Source organism: Silurus aristotelis (assembly GCF_946808225.1).
Source record: "Silurus aristotelis genome assembly, chromosome: 25".
In the NCBI taxonomy this organism is placed as follows: domain Eukaryota; kingdom Metazoa; phylum Chordata; class Actinopteri; order Siluriformes; family Siluridae; genus Silurus; species Silurus aristotelis.
In genome coordinates, this window is record NC_139598.1 from 13,600,245 (window position 1) to 13,622,135 (window position 21,891).

Sequence of the window (21,891 nt, forward strand, 5' to 3'; positions counted from 1 at the left end):
ACAAAAACCTTCTCCAGAGTGCTCTGGACCTCAGACTGGGCCGAAGGTTTACCTTCCAACAAGACAATGACCCTAAGCACACAGCTAAAATAACGAAGGAGTGGCTTCACAACAACTCCGTGACTGTTCTTGAATGGCCCAGCCAGAGCCCTGACTTAAACCCAATTGAGCATCTCTGGAGAGACCTAAAAATGGCTGTCCACCAACGTTTACCATCCAACCTGACAAAACTGGAGAGGATCTGCAAGAAGGAATGGCAGAGGATCCCCAAATCCAGGTGTGAAAGACTTGTTGCATCTTTCCCAAAAAGACTAGTGGCTGTATTAGATCAAAAGGGGGCTTCTACTAAATACTGAGCAAAGGGTCTGAATACTTAGGACCATGTGATATTTTAGTTTTTCTTTTTTAATAAATCTGCAACAATGTCAACAATTCTGTGTTTTTCTGTCAGTATGGGGTGCTATGTGTTCATTCATGAGGAAGAAGAATGAACCTAAATGATTTTAGCAAATGGCTGCAATATAACAAAGAGTGAAACATTTAAGGGGGTCTGAATACTTTCCGTACCCACTGTATATATATCGATTACTCCGTTATACTCCATTGTGAATACGCCATAGTGCCATTTCAGAGGAATTTACCAATATTTATGAGGTAAATGAGAAACCCTGTGTTATACTACAGTGATTGCTAGAGAATTGCTATTAGCTGAGAGTTAGTGGTGACTGTAGCAAGGAAAAACTCCCTGAGAAGGCAGTTTTACAGAGTTATTAAATGTAAATGTATATGTTAATATGCCTATAAGATTAGAGCCTATACTTTTATCCTTGAGAAAGCTTCGAGAGGAACCAGGCCCAAAATGAAACCCATCCTTATCTGGATAGACACATCTTTATCTAGATGTTTGGATAGACAGCTGGATAAAATCAATCATAAACGTTCCCGATTTTATTGTCAGAATAAACACTGTTACACAAACCGTTCGTGAGGTCCCGGTGTCTCCATCCAGATAGCATGATGGCATGGTGTGTTTGAGGGATGTGTGGGGTGACTTTGTCAATGTGATGCCAATATGATGTGTGATGTAAATGCCCATGATGGAGGGAAGAAAAATCCCCAAATCTGTCCTTATTGTCCACTGCAGGATCTTGAAATCTGAGACAGTGATGCAGCTGCTTAACATAGGATGTTTTTGCTCATCTCTCTGTAAAATGTATTAAAAGACCAGGTATAAATGTGAGTGTTCTCAACACTAGAGGTTAAACACAGACACGTGGTAAAACGCTGCTATCAGATAATCAATTTAATTTATTGTTTTATTGAATATTTTCATGGGGCGGCTTGACATGCATGTAGGAGTGCAATAACTGCCACTTTTTGTATGCATGAGCTTGTAGGACTCTGGATAGAGAGAGAGAGGAACAGATTTAGTTATGATGGCTGTTGTATTGTTTGAATTTGAACTTACAGTCTGCAAACGATAGTGTGAAGGTCTTGCTGTTTGTCTTTGTTGCTGTGTGGCCTGTCGACCCAGATTCCATTTTTTAGCTGACAGGAATAGATCCTGAAGTGGTCTTTTATTTACTGTTATAGCCCATCTGCCTCAACATTTGATATTTGTGCCTTCTGAGATGCTTTTCCGCTCACTATGGTTGTAGTGTGTTACTCTAGCCTTTTGCGTGAACTCTACAGCCTGATGTACTTGAAATCCTCACTTAAGCAGTTTCTAAAATACCTAAAGCAGCCCATATGGCACAAACAACTGTTTTCCTTTAAAAGATCCCAAGTGTATGTGTGTGTTGGTGTATGTTATTTGTGGATCTGTGGGTAGATTACTCATCAGTCGGAGCAGATTACTCGCCAGTTATTTGATCAGCACTGCATTGTGTTTTTCTACGGTCTCTTGAGATGCACACTGTTACACCCTGTCAGTCTCTGGTGTCCCGTGATAGAATGGTTTGTGCGTCTGTGCTTTATTCCTCACAGCAGTGTTATGACACTGAAAGAGTGTGTGCCACGAGTGTGTGTGTGTGTGTGTATTTGTGTGTGTGTGTGGTGCTGGTCTGGTTTATCCACCGAGAGTGAGCCAGATCACTACTGAAGCTCTGGAACTTCCTTTAAGATTGACATTTATGTAAACAACTAGCTCCAGACTTCAACGAGTGTGTGCGCATGTATGTGTGTGCGCGCATTCTTTTTCGGAAGATAGTTAATGTTTGTGCCAATGGGTGGAAGTGTGTGGTTAGCAAGAGTTTTTTGCAATTCTCGGTGGAATGATTGGCGAGACAGTTGACACAAAGAACTTTGGCAGAAATGCTGCCTTCGCTGAAAACGCTGTTACAGTTCGAACAGCATGCACACATGCAAACCCAAAAAACTCTTATTACTCCCCAAAGGACAACCATACACTTATCATGGAATGTTTCCCTTTTAGAGACCTGCTGTCTTCCACATCATGTTGAAATTACGATAATTACGAGTTTTCAACAACTAGTCAGGAACTTTTAATTATCTGGATACAATTTCAGCATCTATACGCATACATATCCAACATTCCCTATCAGCCCCATTAAGCAATAATCCATAATGATATACTATTGTAATAACAATTATAGTTTCCATTAAAATATGGCTTAGCGACCAACTTGAATGAGCGTGTTGTCAGTAAGACAGAATAAAAGTTGAAAAGGCTAGATTTTGATTTATTTCAACATGAAGTGGACCCAGTTATACACGGTCAGCCATTCAGTAAATAGTACTTTCCATTATAAAAACTGCATCATCTCCGTTATACAGGCATGATATTAACCTTTTTTTTTGTGTTTGCATGTGCATTTGTGTTTGTGTCTTTCAGCACCAATAAAGATAATCCAAAGAGTAATTCTGTGAATTTAAATCTCAATATCATCGCACGAGCACAGGTGGACATCAGGGGGTAAGAACACACATTATTTACACTTCATTAATAATAAAAATAATAATCATTATTATTATTATTATTAATATTATTATTATTAAATTAGATTCAACTTTATTGTCATGATACATGTACAGAGCCAATGCAATGCAGTTAGCATCCAACCAGAAGTGCATAAATGGCCAATAAATAACAATGTTAATAGGGATATGGGTTCCATATGTACACGGGTGAGAGTGAATAATGTACAGAGGTACATTAGGTAACAATATATGTATACAAAGTAATATACAATATTCTGTGCAAAGATTGTGGATAGATGTCGGGAGATAACATGCTCAAATGACATGATACAGTTATGTACAAGTATGAATGATACATATGGGTGAAATATACAGTAGTGCAGTGATAAACAAGTTATGGATGGTCCAAAAATGCATAGTGGATCAGCAGTGCAAAAAAAATCTAATAAATAAAAACACAGAAAGTGAAAATGCAGTTATTATTAATGTATTATTAATAATAATAATAATGATGATGATGATACACACATACGAAAACAGTATTTATTTATGTGTGTGTGTGTGTGTGTGTGTGTGTGTGTGTGTGTGTGTGTGTGTGTGTGTGTGTGTGTGTGTGTGTGTTTGTGTGTATATATAGATAGATAGATAGATAGATAGATAGATAGATAGATAGATAGATAGATAGATAGATAGATAGATAGATAGATAGATAGATAGATGGATGGATGGATGGATGGATGGATGGATGGATGGATGGATTCCATGATAATTAAAAAATATACATGAATGTATGATATACAAAACATGTATATGGTTTGAAAATGATTGGAATGGATTGTGGCTCCACCTACGCATCATAGAGCAGTAATTGAAAATGAAGATGAATAAATGAATTACAGACCTACTAATATTTAACATCATTATACCTTAAAACACAAATACAACTCCATGTTAAACATTACAACAGTAAATAAATCTATATTTTATATAAAATATATTTTAAATAACAAAGCCTATCTCTCTCTCTCTCTCTCTCTCTCTCTCTCTCTCTCTCTCTCTCTCTCTCTCTCTCTCTCTCTCTCTTTATATCTCACTCTCATTGTTCTTAGTGTCTCTCTCCCAGCTCAAGTAGTTCTTCCTTTTCCTCACTGGGAGCCTAAAGAGAATCCAGTCAGAGAGGATGATATCGGGCCTCAGATCCAGCATATCTACGAGGTACAGTATGTATACATATACATACATATATATACACACACACAGTTTGGAGCAGTAGTTGAGGAGGAAGTGCATCACATGTGGGAACAATTTGCTTCTCAGAATAGAGGAAGAGCATCAGAGCTGCTTTGTTAGACTGAAAGAAAAAAAAAATCAACAGTAAACACATTTGCAAGCTTTGTTCTGATCGAATCCTTCTAAATGAGTAGTACCTGCTTAAACAAAACACAGATACCCAGAGGCCAAGGCATTATTGATATCCAGAATCAATGTAATTCTACTGCCTGTAAGCAGCCAGCAATAAAGAGAACACACACAGACGGTGGTGTTCAGGTTTCACGACAAATGCAATCTTCATTACGACATCCCACTTCATTGTGAACCAGAATCGACCAATATTTGATTAAGACAAGCTCAATATAATATCCTGCACTGTAGGAATACATTGAGAAACTCTACATAGAAAAAATACACAGTCCTGGATCATTGCTTTGTTTGTTTGTTTGTCAAGAAAAATCAAGTTGACTCGGTTTTGCTTCATGCAAGTTCATTCAGTCCTGTAGCTAATAATTGCTGTAATTAGCTGTAATGTTAGCCAGACACTCTGTGTGGCCTGCCTCATGTTAATGCAAGCTCATTTTGGATTAACCAAGCGCCATTTGGTTTGATAGCAAACTCCAGTGTTGGATTTTCAACTGGTTTCTAATGCAGAATCTCTGGAGTTGTCAGATCCGATAAAAAAACCCCATTGTGATTCAAAAGAATGGTCTAATAAAGAATACAATTAAGTATTATTTATATGATCGCTTTTTACTTAACTGAGCTTAATAATTAACTAATACTATATTTTATTTATTTTACTCTTGTTTGTCTCTCAACACACACACTCAGCTTTATAATAAAGGTCCGAGTGCGATAAGTGGCACAATTATGAAGGTGGGATGGCCCAGTCGTCATCGAGAGGAGCATTTGCTCTATGCCATGGAGATCATCACTGACGGACCGATTCAGTGTCACATAAACGGTTCGCTTAACCCGCTGGAACTTGAGGTAAATTCACACTTACGTTATAGAATTATAGAATTAGCACTGAAATTACAATATTATCTATACATAAGGACAAGCACAAAGCAAATGCAAAAAAAACTTGACATTTAAACAATCACTCAAGGCATGTGTAGACTTTATCATTATATAAATCATTGCAAATCTTGGTTATTTTATTCAGATGCTTATAAAATAGCCCTTGATCCAGTTATTTTTGCTAATTATAACACTAATGACTGGAACTTTGGTTTAATTAAGCATTTAGCTTCCATTCTTGCCATTCATGGTCAACTTGCCAACTTAAATGATCACAATAAACAAATGTATACATAAAAACATAATTTATATACATTTATAGTTACAGTAAATGATCTGCTAATGGAATATGACAATTTCTGAAATGAGCAACACATTTTTTCCAAACATGATAAAAAATATGATGGTTATCATCTAATAAAGCGAAATAGAATCTCATATATTTTTGATTTCTAGTACAACATTAAACCAATGTGTTTATACCAATAGTGTCATTTTCAAATACCCAGTATATCTCCATTATAGAGCTGACCCCAATTTCCATACACCTAGTGTCATGTAATGCACAATAGTTGAAGTGCCAAGTACGATCTTTATTAACGGTCTTTATTAATTAAATAGGCAAACTAGAAAACGTGAAACCGACTATGGTTAGACGATTAGCGAACAGCATGAATTAGGCAAAACAATGAACGTGAACACGAGAGACATGAAACCAATAGTTAGGTAATCTCTAGGAAAATGAATGAGTTCATACACAAAAACTGATTTAGTCTTTGTATGTATAAATACAAATATATATCCAAAACAGTCATGAATTCCCAAATTGCTCAGCGATATTGTGCAAATGAAATATGTTTGCATTTTGTAGGGACTTCAAATCTATTATGGATAATAGATATCGATACATTATAGAAGTAATAGATATGCCTCTATATCTAAACATATAAAAGCAGGCGGTGTTTATTCTCCTTCTGGTTATTATTGATCTAATAGCTATTTCGAGTCACTCATGGAAGGTTGAGTTAATTATAACTAATAATGAGTGACATTTTAATTCCCAGTTCATGCTTGGAGATCTTTCAGAATGCAGGCGTGTTTGTGTTCACACTTCAAACTTGATTGTTCTTTGAATTTATTTTGATTTGAACATAATAAATCGCTAGGATATATACAGTGTCAGTATGTGACTATTAGTGTCGTTTGCAGAGAAATAAAGGGAAGGTTTTGGTTCCGGGCCTGTCAAGGTCAGACAGCCTGCCCCGACCTCTAGGGACAATAAGGAAGTCCAGCTGGCACTTCGGTCTGGAGTTTCCTTCAGCTGGCAGCACATTTTTTATTCTTATAATTAAGCTCGGAGGTTTTTTGCCTTGATTTGTCCTTGTCGCTGTCATTAACTCACACACACACACACACACACACACACACACATACTTTTCTTATATAACCAAAAAGCAGGTACCACAAATTCCTGTTTTTTTTAGATCTGTTTGTGTGCATATGGTACGTGTGTAAACCTCTCTGTATTGTGGTTTGACTATAAAGTATTATACACATCTCAGGTCTCTGTAATGGTTTGTGGGTTAGTGCTGTGCTGGGGGGCTTTAAAGTCCCCACAGTGTGTCTTGACTTTACAGCTGCAACTTTACTGAGGACTTCTGAGAATGACAAGCCGTTTAAGGACTTTGATCTGAGTTCACACACACACACACACACACACACACACACACACACACACACACACACACACACACACACACTCACAAATGAGTGTTACCCAGATGGCATTCCCCATGTCCTAAGGCCATGTAATGTGTCGTGCTGATACGATACTCGTTTATAAATGGTGTCTCTATAAATGTCCAAATCTGAATTATGTTGATGGAAAGTGAAGACAGGAAGACATGTTTATTAAAGGAGATTTGTACTTGGCGCATATAAATTTCTTTTTACAGAAACACTCAATGGTATAAAACAAAAAAAATGTCACAATAACGTACAACTGATTCTGATTATTGGCTTCGAAACATTTGAAACTAATGCCAATATTTAGAGTCACGTTTATGCAAAATAAAAGCTCTGTAGCTTGCGCACCTCTGTAGCCAAACTCGTATAATGCGCAACTAAATAGGTAACATAGGTTATCCCACTAGTACCATGGTCCGTTGGAAGAATTGTCAAATTAAAGATACCAATATTTTATATACAGATCTCAAATTCTGCCCACACTGTAATAGAGTTGTGTGATTTACATTTATTTGAATAAGCATTAGTTAATGTCAATTAGTGTAAGTAAAGCAGGAGAGAGAGCGGAAGAGAAAGAGAAGTAGAATGAGTGTATGTGTGTTTGCATATGTAGACTATGTGCTGCTTCACTGTAATAATGAAGCTGTTGGTGTTAACTCCGTGTGCTGTTTTTCCTTTTTCATTTTAACATTATGTTCTCCATTTTGTCATGTTATCTGTAAGCGACTGTGACTGTATGTTGCTAGGGCAGCAAGTTAATATAGAATGATGACCAGAGCTACCTGTTTAAACACACACTTGGAAACATGGAATAAATGATTGCTATAACCTTTATTCATCTATAGAACTAATGCTCTAATAGATAAAGAAATGAGGTTAGGGCCATCCTTCATGATTTCTTAAGTTTTTGTTTCTCTCTCTTTCTCAGACGTCCACTTTGCAAGATACACCAGAGCTGCTTGGTTTTCTGCGCAACAGCAGCGTGCCGACTCGTCGCAGGAGATCTGTTACTACCACGCAGAGCTACAGCAGCAAAACACTGGTACACACGCACATTTTTCCACACACTCCGATTTATAGATCTTTTTTTTTATTTTTTTTATTTATAATGTGATTTATTTTGCACCCAGAAGTGTTACACCTCTTAAATCATTCAAAAGCGTTTTTATAGCTTTAAAAAAAACACGAAACGGTGAATTCTTGGAGGAAGATGAGGGCTCTGAGGTGTGCGTGGAAATTGTGTGGAAGTCTGGGAGAACCAGTTGTGGAAAAAATTCTGGAAAACATAAGACAAGAAAAAGACAATAAATCCGTGTTTGGCCATTTACATTTTAAGCATGACTTGAAAAACTGCATGTGTTCTACACTGTCCAGTCGTGTTTATTATCTACTATATAAACAAATGATTTGGGACACCATTTTCAGCCTTATGTGGTTCTTCCCCAGACTGTTACCACAAATTTGGAGGCATTCAACTGTATTGGACGTCTTTGGATGCGTTTCTTTTTTGCGCACATACAAATACTATATGGACAAATGTATTGGGACTCCTGGATTTTTCCAGACATATGTGGTTCTTTCCTAAACTGATACCACATCGAAAACCATCCTGCAAAACTGTGTGCATCCAAATGTGTGGTAAAATTGAATTCACTTGAACTTTGAGACCATGAAGATATACTTCACATGGTTCGAAGCGGTGGACTCCTACTATAGAGCTCTGACCTCAACTCTATTAAATATCTTTGGGATGAATTGGAACTGACTGCACCCCAGGCCTCCTCCATGCAGAATACAATGTTCAAAAAGCAAATACTATACTTATGGTCAGATGTCCACAAACATTTGCTTGCAAATTTTATAACATAATATTTTTGTGAATAATTTAATGAATGTCTTCGAAACAAGGCATAAGTATAATAGTGGCAGTTATCATTCTCAATAAAACTTTTTAAAAGGCAAAGAAGAGGCTTTTTGTGGCTCGACTTAATGAGGACAACATGAATGCTGATTCTTCAAAGTGTACTTTATTGGACTAAAAATGCAGGAAGCTTTTTCATTTTTTTTCTTTCCATGAGACATCAAGGAGACGGTTGTGTCTGCTGCCACAATTCAACAGACCATGTTTGGTTTAAATATCTCCATAACATTGAGTAACTGTAACACAGAGTATTTGTCACTGTGCCGGATGTTTTTTTTTTTTACAATCATTTTGGAAACTACAGTGGTTTTTGGAGTTTGTCAGCTGTTTTTCTGCCATTAATCATCACATTATATGTTGTAGGATACAGTGATCTTTACTCCCATTCAAAAGAATTAGAAGTAGAAAATTGCGTTTGAACACATTCTCTCATGCAGCCACATAAATAGGAAGGAATTATATAGAACAAATGGGACAATTCTAGTAAATTGTTTCTTCTGTACACAGACACACACATCTCTCTTTTTGAAACATCCTTCTGGTCTTCATGTTCTGTACATTCTGGGTATTCATGTAACGCTGCCCTCTAGTGCACCACAGGCACCTGGATGTCCAGTTTGGCACGCCAACATGCTGTACTGAGGGTCACTTCAGCTGTAAAACACAAAACTTAAAACTTAAAAAACAAAGATTTCTATAGCGCTTTTAACAATGGACATTGTCTCAAAGCAGCTTTACAGAGATAAAGAGGTTATAAAGCTGTATTAAAAAAATTCAACATTTAGTTTGTAAAGTTTTTCCCTGATGCGCGAACCAGTGGCGAATATGGCAAGGTAAAATTCCCTGAGACGGCATGAGGAAGAAAACCTGAGAAGAACCAGACTCAAAAGGGAACCCGTCTGTATCATGATGGCATCTAATGTCCATTCATTATAGTTCCATCAGTTTTGAGGTGTACAGTAATAGGCCCTTATACGCAAAACTGTTATATGCAAAAAGACAAGGCGAAGTCATGAATATGACACACACAAACTTGTTTCTGAAAGCAGGCACACCAATATTTTCACAGCTGATTCCTTTTTCACATATGTGTGTGTGTGTGTGTGTGTGTCTGTGTGTGCAGAATTGCTCTAATATTCATTGCCTGATGCTGGAGTGCACTGTGGGCCGTTTAGACCAAGGACAGAGTGCAGTGGTCAAAGTGCGGTCAAGACTCTGGGCTCACACCTTCCTACAGGTAGTGCACACACACATACACACAGAAACAATGCATATCCTTCACTGTCACACACTTTACTCATTATTCGTATATAGATTTTTTATTATATCCTTAACTTACTATATTTTATTATATGTTTGATTATATTATGAATATGTTCTGCTCTTGTGAGGGAGTTCTCTGATTGTTGTTGAACTGTTGGCAAATAACTTTACTGAATTACAGTAACTTAACGCGGTTCGAATCTCACACCCCCGGTTTATCGCGGAACTGCTTTTGCCCACATACCTCATTTGTTTTTGCTGATTTTCCCGGTCTCTCGCGTATAGCGCGATAGACCAATAAACTTATAGGGAATTGTTTTTATGAGTTTTATGTTGAAAGATGCATTAATAAAAATATAATTATTAATTATCAATGAAGTAAAATGTTAATACAGTACAGAAAGTAAAGAACGCGGTGACGTGGCCTCTTTTCTGACGAAATAGGACACTTCAACCAATAAACAAGCAGAGAAACTACCCATAGGCTACGGTACAGAACTGTATACTGTACAAGCATGTACTCACTATAAATGTGATACCGTATTTCTACAAATTTACACAGAATTCATTTTGCTATGTTTTTGCAAATGCTTTGTGTGTGTTTAAAGTGTGTGGGACGATGAGTTATGGCTTAAACGATAAAAAATCTTTAAAAAAAAAGCATTTTTTGGCGTGGCGTCCGTTCCATCGCGGGCGGTTTTTGTCGCACAAAACGCAAATCGCACTAAATCTAATAGAACCATGTACCTGGGCTACTGGGGTTCTATTTACCTTTACTCTTAATACAAAAGGGACAATAATATGTATTACCAAGCTTTACCATTCGAGAAATATACAGATTTTACCTCATTTCTAATGTTTACTCGATTTACATCTGGTTGTAATGATTGCTATGGAAGCAACATAGCAATCATTACAAGTTCATGGCTGTCCTTTCTTCACTGCACACATCATGAAATGATTGACTCGGCCCTAGTTGTTGGTGGCGATGGAAAAAAGAGGCGATGTTAACCACGTGCTAATGAAGAAAAGATGAGCGTTTAACGTCACTTCTCTGAACCGCTCCGTCCTGACTCACACGGCTTAATTAGGCTTAACCTTGTCATGCCGAAATGCCTTTAATCTTATCTGCAATGAAACGCAGTGTAGTAACCAGATCTGTGTCTACAAGAGCAAGAGACGGAGGGAGCATGTCTTAAAGAGGGGGATAAAGAAAAATTTGTTCTGAAAAAAAATTTTCTTTTACGCATGAATCACTATACAACCAAGCAGGCATTTAAATCAGCATTGAAAAAAATAAATAAAACATTTTAATCGCATACATGTATGTATCTAATTTGTAGAATCAAGAAATTCCCCCACTGTGGGACATATACAGGTATATCTGATCTTAGATTCTGAAAATGTCTTTTTTCATTTGTTAACATTGTACAAGCTCTAAAAACAAATGATTTTAATAAGCATAGATTCATTTTAATACCTTGCCACATGATATCTGCATTATATTGGTGAAAAGCAGCCCAATGACTAAAAATAAAAAATAAAAAAGAATTTGTGAAGGTTATCATTAAAAGAAATAATAATTGCACTTTATAAACTGTATTTACACACGTTTGCATTTAGATTTTATATTGTGGGGGGGTTTTTCCTTCCTTTGGTCACTATTTTTGTATCAGTTCATTTTTTATTACTATAATTATTCACCTATTTTACTAAAATTTCTGTCACGAATTATGTATTTGTTCCAGAAAATTATTTATACAGTGTGTGTTTATGTAAATGTGTATATATACATATATACACACACACACACACACACACACACTTCACATTCCCATCCATATGTGTGGAAGATCTTAAGTGGCCTGCTATAGAACTCTGACCTCAAATCTACTGAATTGGATGAATTAGGATGAATGTGAACACTGACTGCACCCCAGACCTCCTCACCTCACCTTCATCAGTACCTGACTGTACTAGCACCTTTACTTGTGGCTAAATGATCACAAATCCCCACACACACACACACACACACACACACACACACACACACACACACACACACACACACACACACACACACACCGGAATCTGGTGGAACATCTTCCCAGTAGAGTGGAGGTTACTAAAACAGTAAATGGGGACTGCATGTTTAATGGGATGTTCAAAAAAGAACGTTTCCACAAACGTTTGCCCATATTGCATATAATGTATGAGTGTGTGTGTGAATATATTTCTGCATATATAATATTACATTACATTATTATAATTACATTAGATTATATTATATTTCTATTCAAAACATGACTTTTCTCACAGAGGCGGAATGACCACTACCTCGTCAACTCTACCGTGTACTTCAGAGTAACAGGAATGCCGTACCGCATCAAACCGCATTTCCTGCCTCACCAAAGTAACTCGGTAAGCATGTGTCTGTGTCTCTGTCAGGCATTGAGTGTAGGGGGAAAGAAATTAAGGACTGGAGATTATGAATTTGAGGGGGATTGGGGGATGGGGGGATGGGGGGGGGGTTTGACTTGAATAAACACTTGAAAAGGTCAGATGTGCTTGACATTGGATTGCAAGGTGATGTGGATTATGTGGTTATTTGAAGCAGGGTCAACACTGCTGACCTTTTTTTTTAGGTTCCAGATTTTTAAGCTTTAAACCTTAAACCAGGCTTAGTCCTGGGAAAACTGCAAAATGCGACGAACTTATGGAGAGACAGAATCTGTTATGGAAGAAAAGACAAATTTAGTACATATTTGACGTACGAACACGGCATGATAGCACGTCTATTTATATTTCGTCTTCCTGGAATTAGTACATGGAAAATTGCCTTTTCTTTAAATATCAACTTTTGCCATCCTTTCAGCACGGAGGAACAATTAAGCACACGAGGGCTTAATTGAAGCTAAAAGAAAGAGAAAAAAATACACATTGTTGAAAAGAATAGGAGAAATGTTGAGAGTTGATCTGTGACATTAGTGTGTTCAGTTTTCGACATTCAGTTGATTTTTTTTCAATGTAGATCCTTTTATATCATGGAAAAAAAAATAAATACCCCTTTGTTGTGTCTGTGTGTGTGTGTGTGTGTGTGTGTGTAGATTGGTACATATGTGGTATGGGCGATTCCTGATCTATCCTTTGCCATTCCTCTGTGGGTGATTATTCTGGCCATCCTTCTGGGACTGCTTGTGCTCGCCATTCTAACCCTGGTTATGTGGAAGGTATGGCAGCTTCCATATACACACTTACACACTCATGCTAAACCAAACATAACCTTACATAAACTTTAATGCAAGGGATAATCCACAGATAGGTGTGCAAAGTCTATATAATTGTGTAGCGCCCTCTCTTGGGGTGCGTGTGTGTGTGTGTGTGTGTGTGTGTGTGTGTGTGTGTGTGTGTGTGTGTGTGTGTGTGTGTGTGTGTGTAATAATATAGATGCTTTATGCAAATGTATGTTTATTATTAATGAAAACCATACTCAACATAAAGACAAAATATTTTTGTAAATGTTTTAAAGTAGTTATGGTGTTTAAAAAATATATAAATTATCAGGACACCAAATGAAACTTTTGCTATGTTTCCACACGGATGGTTTTAATTGCCGGATGTGCGCATCACGGAGGATTTTGGGCCTGATTTGAGACTTGGGTGCATCAGTAAAACAAATGTTTTTTGATTAAATAAATATTTCACAGTGGAGTTTCTATATTTTTTTATATCTTTAAAAAAATTTTTTTATCTTATATAAAAAAGAGACTGTGTCCGCCAATTTACTTTCATTTATAAATAAATCCTTTCCCAGATGTTTGATATTCTCACCATGGTTTTTATGCCTTGGTCAAAAAACCTCAGCAACAGCAGTTCTTAATTCCTTAAAATCTTTATTAAAAAATTCTATCATTTTGTACATTTTAATGTTGTCTGATTAAATTTTTTTTTCATTCATTTTCTCCCGCTTATCCGTAATTCGTTGTCTGATTTATAAACAATTAAATAATTTATAGGGAAAAAAAGAGTTTATATATTTAAAATAAATAAATAAATGTTTATTACCTTTATTTTTAAGTTGTTGTTTTTTTTGTCAGGATTGTGATGAATAATGAAAATGATCTATTTCCTTTCAAATATATTTTTATTAGAAGATTTATTTAAAAAATAAATTTTATTTGATAAACTACAGGTTTTTTTTTTTTTTTAGTATTTATGAATAAAAGGGTTAATATTAGAACTCTCACAAGAATAAATTTAATCTCTCGATTCTCATCTTTTCACTTATTTGTTTTTCTTCCCACTTGTTTCTCAGTGTGGCTTTTTCGATCGAGCGCGGCCACCGAAAGACGATGACGTGTCTGACCGGGAGCAGCTTACGTCCGAGAAATCGACAGAACAATAAAAGAGAGCGAGAACATTGAGTCGAAAAGAAGAACGTGAAAGAAATAGCCATGAAGACGGTGAATGAGCTTTAATAGAAGGATTTGAGGGTGGAAATTTTCGAGCACCACTTCGAGCCCTCGCTCCTATGCTGCACTGGGATCTGTGATTTGCGTCACGCTGTCGTTCATGGACAAACTCTACTCGAATCAGGCAGAGCGAAGGGGTTTCTAGATCTGAGGTGCCTTTTCTCAGAACCCCACTTTTAGGGCTACGAAAAGAGCACAGCACAGCGAGAGAGAAATCCGGATTCTTGTTTTATAAACACTGACAACAAAGATCACACACCGAGAAGCCGAACAAGGCACGCTAGGATTTCTTTTCAAAGCACAGCTCACTTTGCCTTAAATGAATTGTAACACTGCTGTGAGTTTTGACGAGCTGTACGATTTTCCGAGCCTTATTTCCAACTGATTTAGCAGGTTTTATCATCTTCTTTTATCATCATCTTTGAGTGCCTCTAACCCCACCCAGATACAAACACACACACACGTTATTCCTGTAAATGATAAAACACAGCATCCCAATAACACTGAAAACCATGAAATATTGAAAAGAAAATTCAAAATTAAAACCCACGCACCTCCAAATCTCAACTCAGCATCTGTCTGTCTGTCTGTCTGTCTGTCTGTCTGTCTGTCTGTCTGTCTGTCTGTCTGTCTGTCTGTCCATCTATCCACACTGTATTGCCAAAAGTTTGCTGACGCCTAGTCATAACTATGTGACAGTATCTGTATTTTGAGCATCACATTCCACATTTAGTCCCAGTTTTGCGTTTATAATTCCCTCCACTTTTCTGGGGAAATGTTCCACTAGATTTTGGAGTGTGCTTACGGATATTTGTGTTCATCAGCCACAAGGGTGTTATAAAAGGCAGGTACTGATGTAGGTGAGGAGACCTGGGGTGCAGTCAGCATTCACATTCAACCCAAAGGTGTTCAGTAGTGATGAGATCAGAGCTCTATAGCAGGCCACTCAAGATCTTCCACTCCAAACCATGTAAACCAGATCTTCAAGAAGCTCACTTTGAGCCCAGGGGCATTGCCATGCTGGAACAGGTTCGGGTTCCTACGTTCAAGGGAATGAATTTTGTGTGCCTTCAGCTTTGTGGTAACAGTTTGGAGAAGGACCACATATGACAGCAAAGGTCAGTTGTCCCAATACTTTTGCAACCCCCCTATCCTCACTGAAATGGAGAACACTCATTCGTGAAAATTGTCCCACCCTTAGGACGCCCCTCCTCTGTTTTTGCCCATCATTCACAAACCAGCATTTGGCCACACCCCCACTGCCAAAGTCCCATAACGAACATATACATCAGAATGTATCATACAGGGGGTCCCTGTAGAAAGATGAATTCGCAAACCACTAAAACCCCTTAAGATTTTTTTGTGCTTTATTTGCTTTTGTGCTTCCATCTGTGTTCTAAGAATATGTAAAAAAAAAAAAAAAATTTTACCCCGTAATGATTTTAATTTGTAATATATTTAATTAAAGCATGTATTTTGCAATACTTTAGCAGCTGAACATTTCCCATCACATGAGTTGTATATGAATTGATAATTACGTGCAATAATTGCGTTGTTGTGTTGTGGGTTTTTTTTCTTTTTTGCTAAAATTATTTGTACACTGGCTCCTATGTTTCTTCTTGACCTCTAGGTTCAGGTTATTTTGTATATAAAGAGATAATAGAGAATTATTTTTAAGCTGTATGATGATAATGAATGGATGGATGGATGTCTGTTGCCATATTTTCTTTTTTTTTTAAGGGGAATTTACCTGTTTTAGATAAGAGCTTTACATTCTTAGGTTTTATGTCATATCCTAAAAATAAAAAATTTTTTAAAAAATTAAAAAGAATGGCCCTAAAACCGTTCAAATCGACTCAACAGCAACATTTTTTTTTCAATATTTCTTATAAATTACCAATATAAGACAGATGCAGTGACATTTTGGCGAATATTCACAAAATTTCATTGTTCTTACCTTTGATTAAGTTCAGTTTTACCTCTGTGTGTGACTGTAAAGTAAAAAAAAAAAAAAAGACCCAAAATGCATTTCTGGTTCAGAAATATTTGTCACTTGCTAATAAATTTTGTTTTTAACTTTGTTCTGTGTTTTTTCATTTGCGTGTGGATTTCCATTTAGATTTGGGACATAAACAAGAATTAAAAACACAAGGCAAATCAAATTTTAAATGAATCCACATTGCAGATATAACATTGTGGCCTCAAAGTACACATGTATGGGTGGGTTGTTTGTTTGTTGTTTGTTTTTTGAGCTGCCAATACCATGCAATCTCATAGTGCTGTTTTTTTGTAGTTTCAATAATAGATAATTAGTGAATACAAGCCACATAGCATTCATCAATTATCTAATAACCCAATAAAAAAACAGTCAAGGCTTCTTTGAGCTTAAAAGAGAATAATTTTACTATATTTTTATATAGCATTATCTACAGTCAAAATACGATATTCATTATTCATTTAAACACCCTACGATACAATAAAGATAGAGGGATAAAACTGCAATATTTCAAAATGTATCGTCATTAAACTTTCCGATGAAGAGTGGAAATGTAAAAAATTAGAATGGTTGAAGGAGTTAATATGGAAAGGGGTGGGAAGGTGGTAGAAGTTCAGCAAGCATATGGACCTTTCAGAGGTTCCTTCAGAGGTGCAAAATCAGCACTTCAAAAATTCTGCTTTTATTATTATTATTTTATTTATTTTATTTAATTATTTGTATTATTATTTAGTTTGTGTGTTTAGAAACTCGTTGCAGTATTCGGTCTCGCTTTTAAAAATAATATTTTCTTGATATTTGGTGGAACATCAAACATTTTTAAAAACCTAAAACTTTCTCAAATGAAATATATTATTGAAAATAGAAAGCAGACTGTTGAGTATGGTTTTGTTTTAATAGTGGAACTGTTCAATTCAATTCAATTCTTATTTCTATAGTTCTTTTAACAATGGAAATGTCCTTATTGCAGATTTACAGAGATAACAGAGTTCCTTATAATTTGTACGCTTGCCCAGGTGTTAATTGAAACGCTTTATAAAAAAAGACAATGAATTATACCATCCTGTGAGACTCGTGTGTGCTTTTTTACATCCAAGAATTATTAAATATTGTGGAACCCTGGTGTATGAGATTCTTTTGTTCCTGAAAACCTCTTGTGTTCCCATATGCTCGCATGCCACATTTAACACACAAATATGCTTGTAACAAAGTATAAACAAAGAAATAAATAACTTTATAAATAAATAATAAAATAACTTTAGAGTATTTTACCTACATGGTGTCATAGTGGTTGATGGTAAGGGTAAGATGATGTGGGGGGATAAACGGAAAAAGTACTGTAATACAGTAAATTACTGTAAAAATAAAGAAATTCTACTGTAAATAACTTAATAAATAAATAATATAATAACCTGAGTACTGTACTGTACCTACACGGTGTCATCGTGATTGATGATGAGGGTAGCATGGTGTGGGGGGATAAAAATAAAAAGTACTGTAATACAGTAAATTACTGTATAAATATAAAAAAATTCTACTGTGAATTACTTAATAAATAAATAATTAAATAACTTTAGAGTACTGTACCTACATGGTTTCATAGCCATTGATGGTGAGAGTGAGATGATGTGGGGGGGATATACATAAAAAGTACTGTAATACAGTAAATTAGTGTATAAATATAAAGAAATTCTACTGTAAATAACTATAAAAAAATTATATAATAACCTGAGTACTGTACTGTACCTACATGGTGTCATAGTGGTTTACAGTAGAATTTCTTTATATTCATACAGTATTTTACTGTATTACAGTGCTTTTTATGTTTATCCCCCTACATCATCTCACCCTCACCACCAACCACCACTGATGGTGAGGGTAAGATGATGTGGGGGGGGGGATAAACATAAAAAGTACTGTAATACAGTAAATTACTGTATAAATATAAAGAAATTCTACTGTAAATAACTTTATAAATAAAATGATTTTAGAGTACTGTACTTACATGGTGTTGTAGTGGTTGATGGTGAGACGATGTTTGGGGAAGAGGTGGAGGAGACTAATGAAAGGAAGTGGAGTCCTCTTCCATGAAGATAGAGGGACTTCCAAGTGTCTGTTCCTGTTTCTCTCTTTTGAAACCACTAGGTCCTGGTTCTTCGTTACTTTTTCTTTTTAAAAAAGACTCAATGTTGGTCTGCTTTTGCCTATTTTTTATGATATTCCTGAAGTAGGCGACTCCGGTGTCATTAAGATAGCTTGTAGCACGGCATATAGAAGTCTTGTTCGGATGATGTTTCTCTAAGAATCTTTGCACTGTGTTCCACATGCTGCATATCTTTTTTATTTCCGCAGTAGAAACGTTCTCCTCAACTTCCTCTTCCCTTCTTTCCATCTCTTCGTCCATCCTTTCTTGTTCTTTTTTAAGTTCCTTAAGGTCCTCTGTGTTGAGATCATCTTTGTGAGAATGGAGTAATTCCACAACATCTGCGGCAGTGACCTCTAATCCTAAATTGTTGCCTATTTCAACAATGTCATTGACCAATGTTTCTGTCTCCTGAAAACCCTTAAAGTCTCTTTCATCTACTAAGTCAGGCAACAGTTTTTCCCAGGACAAATTTAGGGTTCTATTGGTCACCTGTTCCCATGATTTGTCAATCAGACCAATGCAGTTGTAGATGTTAAAATGGTCTTTCCAAAACTCTCGGAGGGTTAATGCCGTATCGCAGGTTATGTCGAAACATTTCTTGAAGAGATTTTTCGTGTACAGCTTCTTGAAATTAGAAATAACCTGCTGATCCATTGGTTGAAGGAGAGAAGTCGTGTTCGGTGGCAGGAACTTCACAGTTATAAAACCGAATTCCTCCGGTAACCGTTCTTCAAGTCCTCGAGGGTGGGCGGTTGCGTTGTCGAGAACAAGGACACATCTTACTGGCAACTTCTTCTCTTGCAGATATTTTTTTGCACCAGGCGCAAACACTAAATGAACCCATTCCTCGAAGAGCATCCTGGTTACCAATGACTTCTTATTAACCCTCCACATAACAGGCAACTGTTGTTTATTGACATGATTCTTTTTAAATGCTCTAGGATTTTCGGAGTGGTAGACGAGCAACGGCTTGAGTTTGCAGTCTCCACTTGCATTGGCGCAAAATAACAGCGCCATCTTGTCCTTCATGGGCTTGTGTCCTGGTAAAGACTTTTCTTCCTTGGTTATGTAAGTTTGATTGGGCATTTTTTTCCAAAATAGTCCCGTTTCGTCACAGTTGAAAAGTTGCTGTGGAAGATATCCCTCCTTCTTCACAAAGTCCGAAAATTCTTTCGCAAAATCATCAGTTGCTTTTTGGTTCGCACCAGCAGGTTCGCCATGCCTACCCACATTATGATTGCCACTCCTTTTCTTAAATCTATCAAACCACCCTCTGCTAGCAGTAAATACACTCGTACCAGGAGATTCTTTCACAAGGTCTTCATGCAACCTTTTAGCTTTCTCACATATCGAACGCTCATTGACACGGTCACCAGCATTCATCTTTTCATTGATCCACACTATCAACAGATTTTCCATCTCTTCAACCGCATTGGATCTTCGTTTACTGCTAACAACAGTCATTCCTTTAGCCACAGTGGATTCCATGATTTTCTTTTTGTTCTTTATGATTGTACTGACAGTTGAACTACACATGCCATATTGCAGACAAAGATCTCGTGTGCGTGCACCACGTTCATGCTTTTCTAACATTTCTTTCTTTAGTTCAATGGTTATTCTTTTTACAGCCTTCTTTCTAGCAATATCACTACACATCTTGGGACACGTGATGGTCAATTTGTAGTGAAATAAAACAAAAAACACTATAAAAGCAGACCTAACAAAAGCACAAGATGGCCACAAAAGAACGACGAGAATGCACTCTGTGTCTAGGAAGAGACTGAAGCGTGGGGACGGAGGTGAAGAGCAGAAGCAAACGCGTCAAAAGAAATGCTCGTCTTCCCAAATGATGCTCGTACTCCTACAAAGATCGTTTAATAGCAAAACCGCTCGTACTCCGATACAGTAAAACCCCGTTGTACGAGAAAATTGGCACGCAAAATTGTACCCTGTTTCACGAGCAAATTTCGAAGCCACGAGCAAACCCACGCTGCCGGTTCCCTGTTTTCAGCCGAGGGTCGCATTAGTCGCTTAGTTGATGACGTATCACTCGGTCGCTCTCGTTGTTCAGTGCAGCAAAAACGTAACCGTGGTAGCGGGGGCGTGGCCGAGCGGCGGTTTGTGAATGGAGGGCGGGTCCGGGAGCAGATAGGCAGGGGATTGTGTGCGTGCGTGCGTGTGTGTGCGTGTGCCAGGCATGAGACATGCTGCGTGGGGCACTAAGCAGACCGACACAAAAATAAAAACCAAATAAAAGTGGCTCCCGTATTCATACGCTCTCCCACAGTAACTTTTTTTAGCTTTATATTTTTATTTCACTAGAAATCTTGAAAAATGTCCCCCAAGAAAATCAGTGATGATGCTGTGAAAACGAAAGTAAATAGAATTACCATGGAAACCGAGGAGGTTATGAGCGTGGTGCACGTCTCACACTCGCAATCAACCACTATCACATGAGTAAGTGTTAAATTATGTTTACATTACAGTAATTTGCGGTGTATTTGCTTTTAAAAATAGGCTACAAATACTTTTTAAGTGCAGAAATAAGCGATCGGATGAGATCTCTGAATCACTTTTACATTTATTCCTATTTTCAAGAACGAATTATGCTCGTACAACGGGGTTCCACTGTATTCTCGTATTACAAGGCGCTCGTACACACATTGTATCTGTAATAGCAACAAATCTGTTTCCTATAATATAAACAGTTGTATTTCTTATAAAAAGCCACTAGATGTCGCTCGTGTTTATAAGGTTAATATCGTTACCAGTGAAAACAACACTGTCGTAAACTCAAATACAAAATATGAGTTTCAAAGTAAAATAAATATTAACTGCGACTATAAAGTCCAACTTTGCACCTTAAGTGCCAAAAAAAACAAAAAAAAACTCAACTAAATTTAGATCAGGCGATTATGGAGGACAGGTCATCTGATGCAGCACTCCATCACTCTTGAACAAATAGCTCCTAAATAACTTAGAGGTGGGTCACTGTCCTGTTGGAAATGAAATGATGGCACCACTTAGTGCAAACTAGATTAGATGCCTCGTAATTCTTTGTGCCTGCAAACCAAGATACTACACAATAAAAGTGCTTCTGCTTCGAGGT

At 36.9% G+C, this 21,891-nt stretch overlaps 2 protein-coding genes across 5 annotated transcripts in view; one reads left to right on the top strand and one right to left on the bottom strand.

Annotated features, from left to right (window-relative positions):
- itga8 (integrin, alpha 8) overlaps positions 1-15,692 on the top strand; it is a 90,262-nt gene extending 74,570 nt beyond the window's left edge. The window contains exons 23-30 of the mRNA XM_083529872.1: positions 2,855-2,935; positions 4,050-4,155; positions 5,047-5,205; positions 7,913-8,026; positions 10,029-10,142; positions 12,488-12,589; positions 13,276-13,398; positions 14,484-15,692. Coding sequence (XP_083385998.1) covers positions 2,855-2,935; positions 4,050-4,155; positions 5,047-5,205; positions 7,913-8,026; positions 10,029-10,142; positions 12,488-12,589; positions 13,276-13,398; positions 14,484-14,573 — 889 coding nt within the window. The 3' untranslated portion in view covers positions 14,574-15,692. The remainder of the gene's footprint in view (positions 1-2,854; positions 2,936-4,049; positions 4,156-5,046; positions 5,206-7,912; positions 8,027-10,028; positions 10,143-12,487; positions 12,590-13,275; positions 13,399-14,483) is intronic.
- Positions 4,181-21,764, bottom strand: LOC310719814 (tigger transposable element-derived protein 1-like). 4 transcript variants are annotated; one of them, XM_083529955.1, is made up of 3 exons: positions 21,402-21,764; positions 18,642-20,671; positions 8,053-8,260 (listed from the first exon to the last, which is right to left on the bottom strand). In XM_083529955.1, exon 2 carries the CDS (start codon positions 20,436-20,438, stop codon positions 18,696-18,698), a length of 1,743 nt encoding a protein of 580 aa, XP_083386081.1. In that variant the 5' UTR covers positions 20,439-20,671; positions 21,402-21,764; the 3' UTR covers positions 8,053-8,260; positions 18,642-18,695. The 4 variants fall into 4 exon arrangements, with proteins under 4 accessions (XP_083386080.1, XP_083386081.1, XP_083386078.1 ...); XM_083529954.1 differs by lacking the exons at positions 8,053-8,260; positions 21,402-21,764 and adding an exon at positions 4,181-4,291 and having other exon boundaries at positions 18,642-21,236; XM_083529952.1 differs by lacking the exons at positions 8,053-8,260; positions 21,402-21,764 and adding an exon at positions 9,361-9,559 and having other exon boundaries at positions 18,642-21,236.
- Positions 21,765-21,891: the final 127 nt, after the last annotated feature.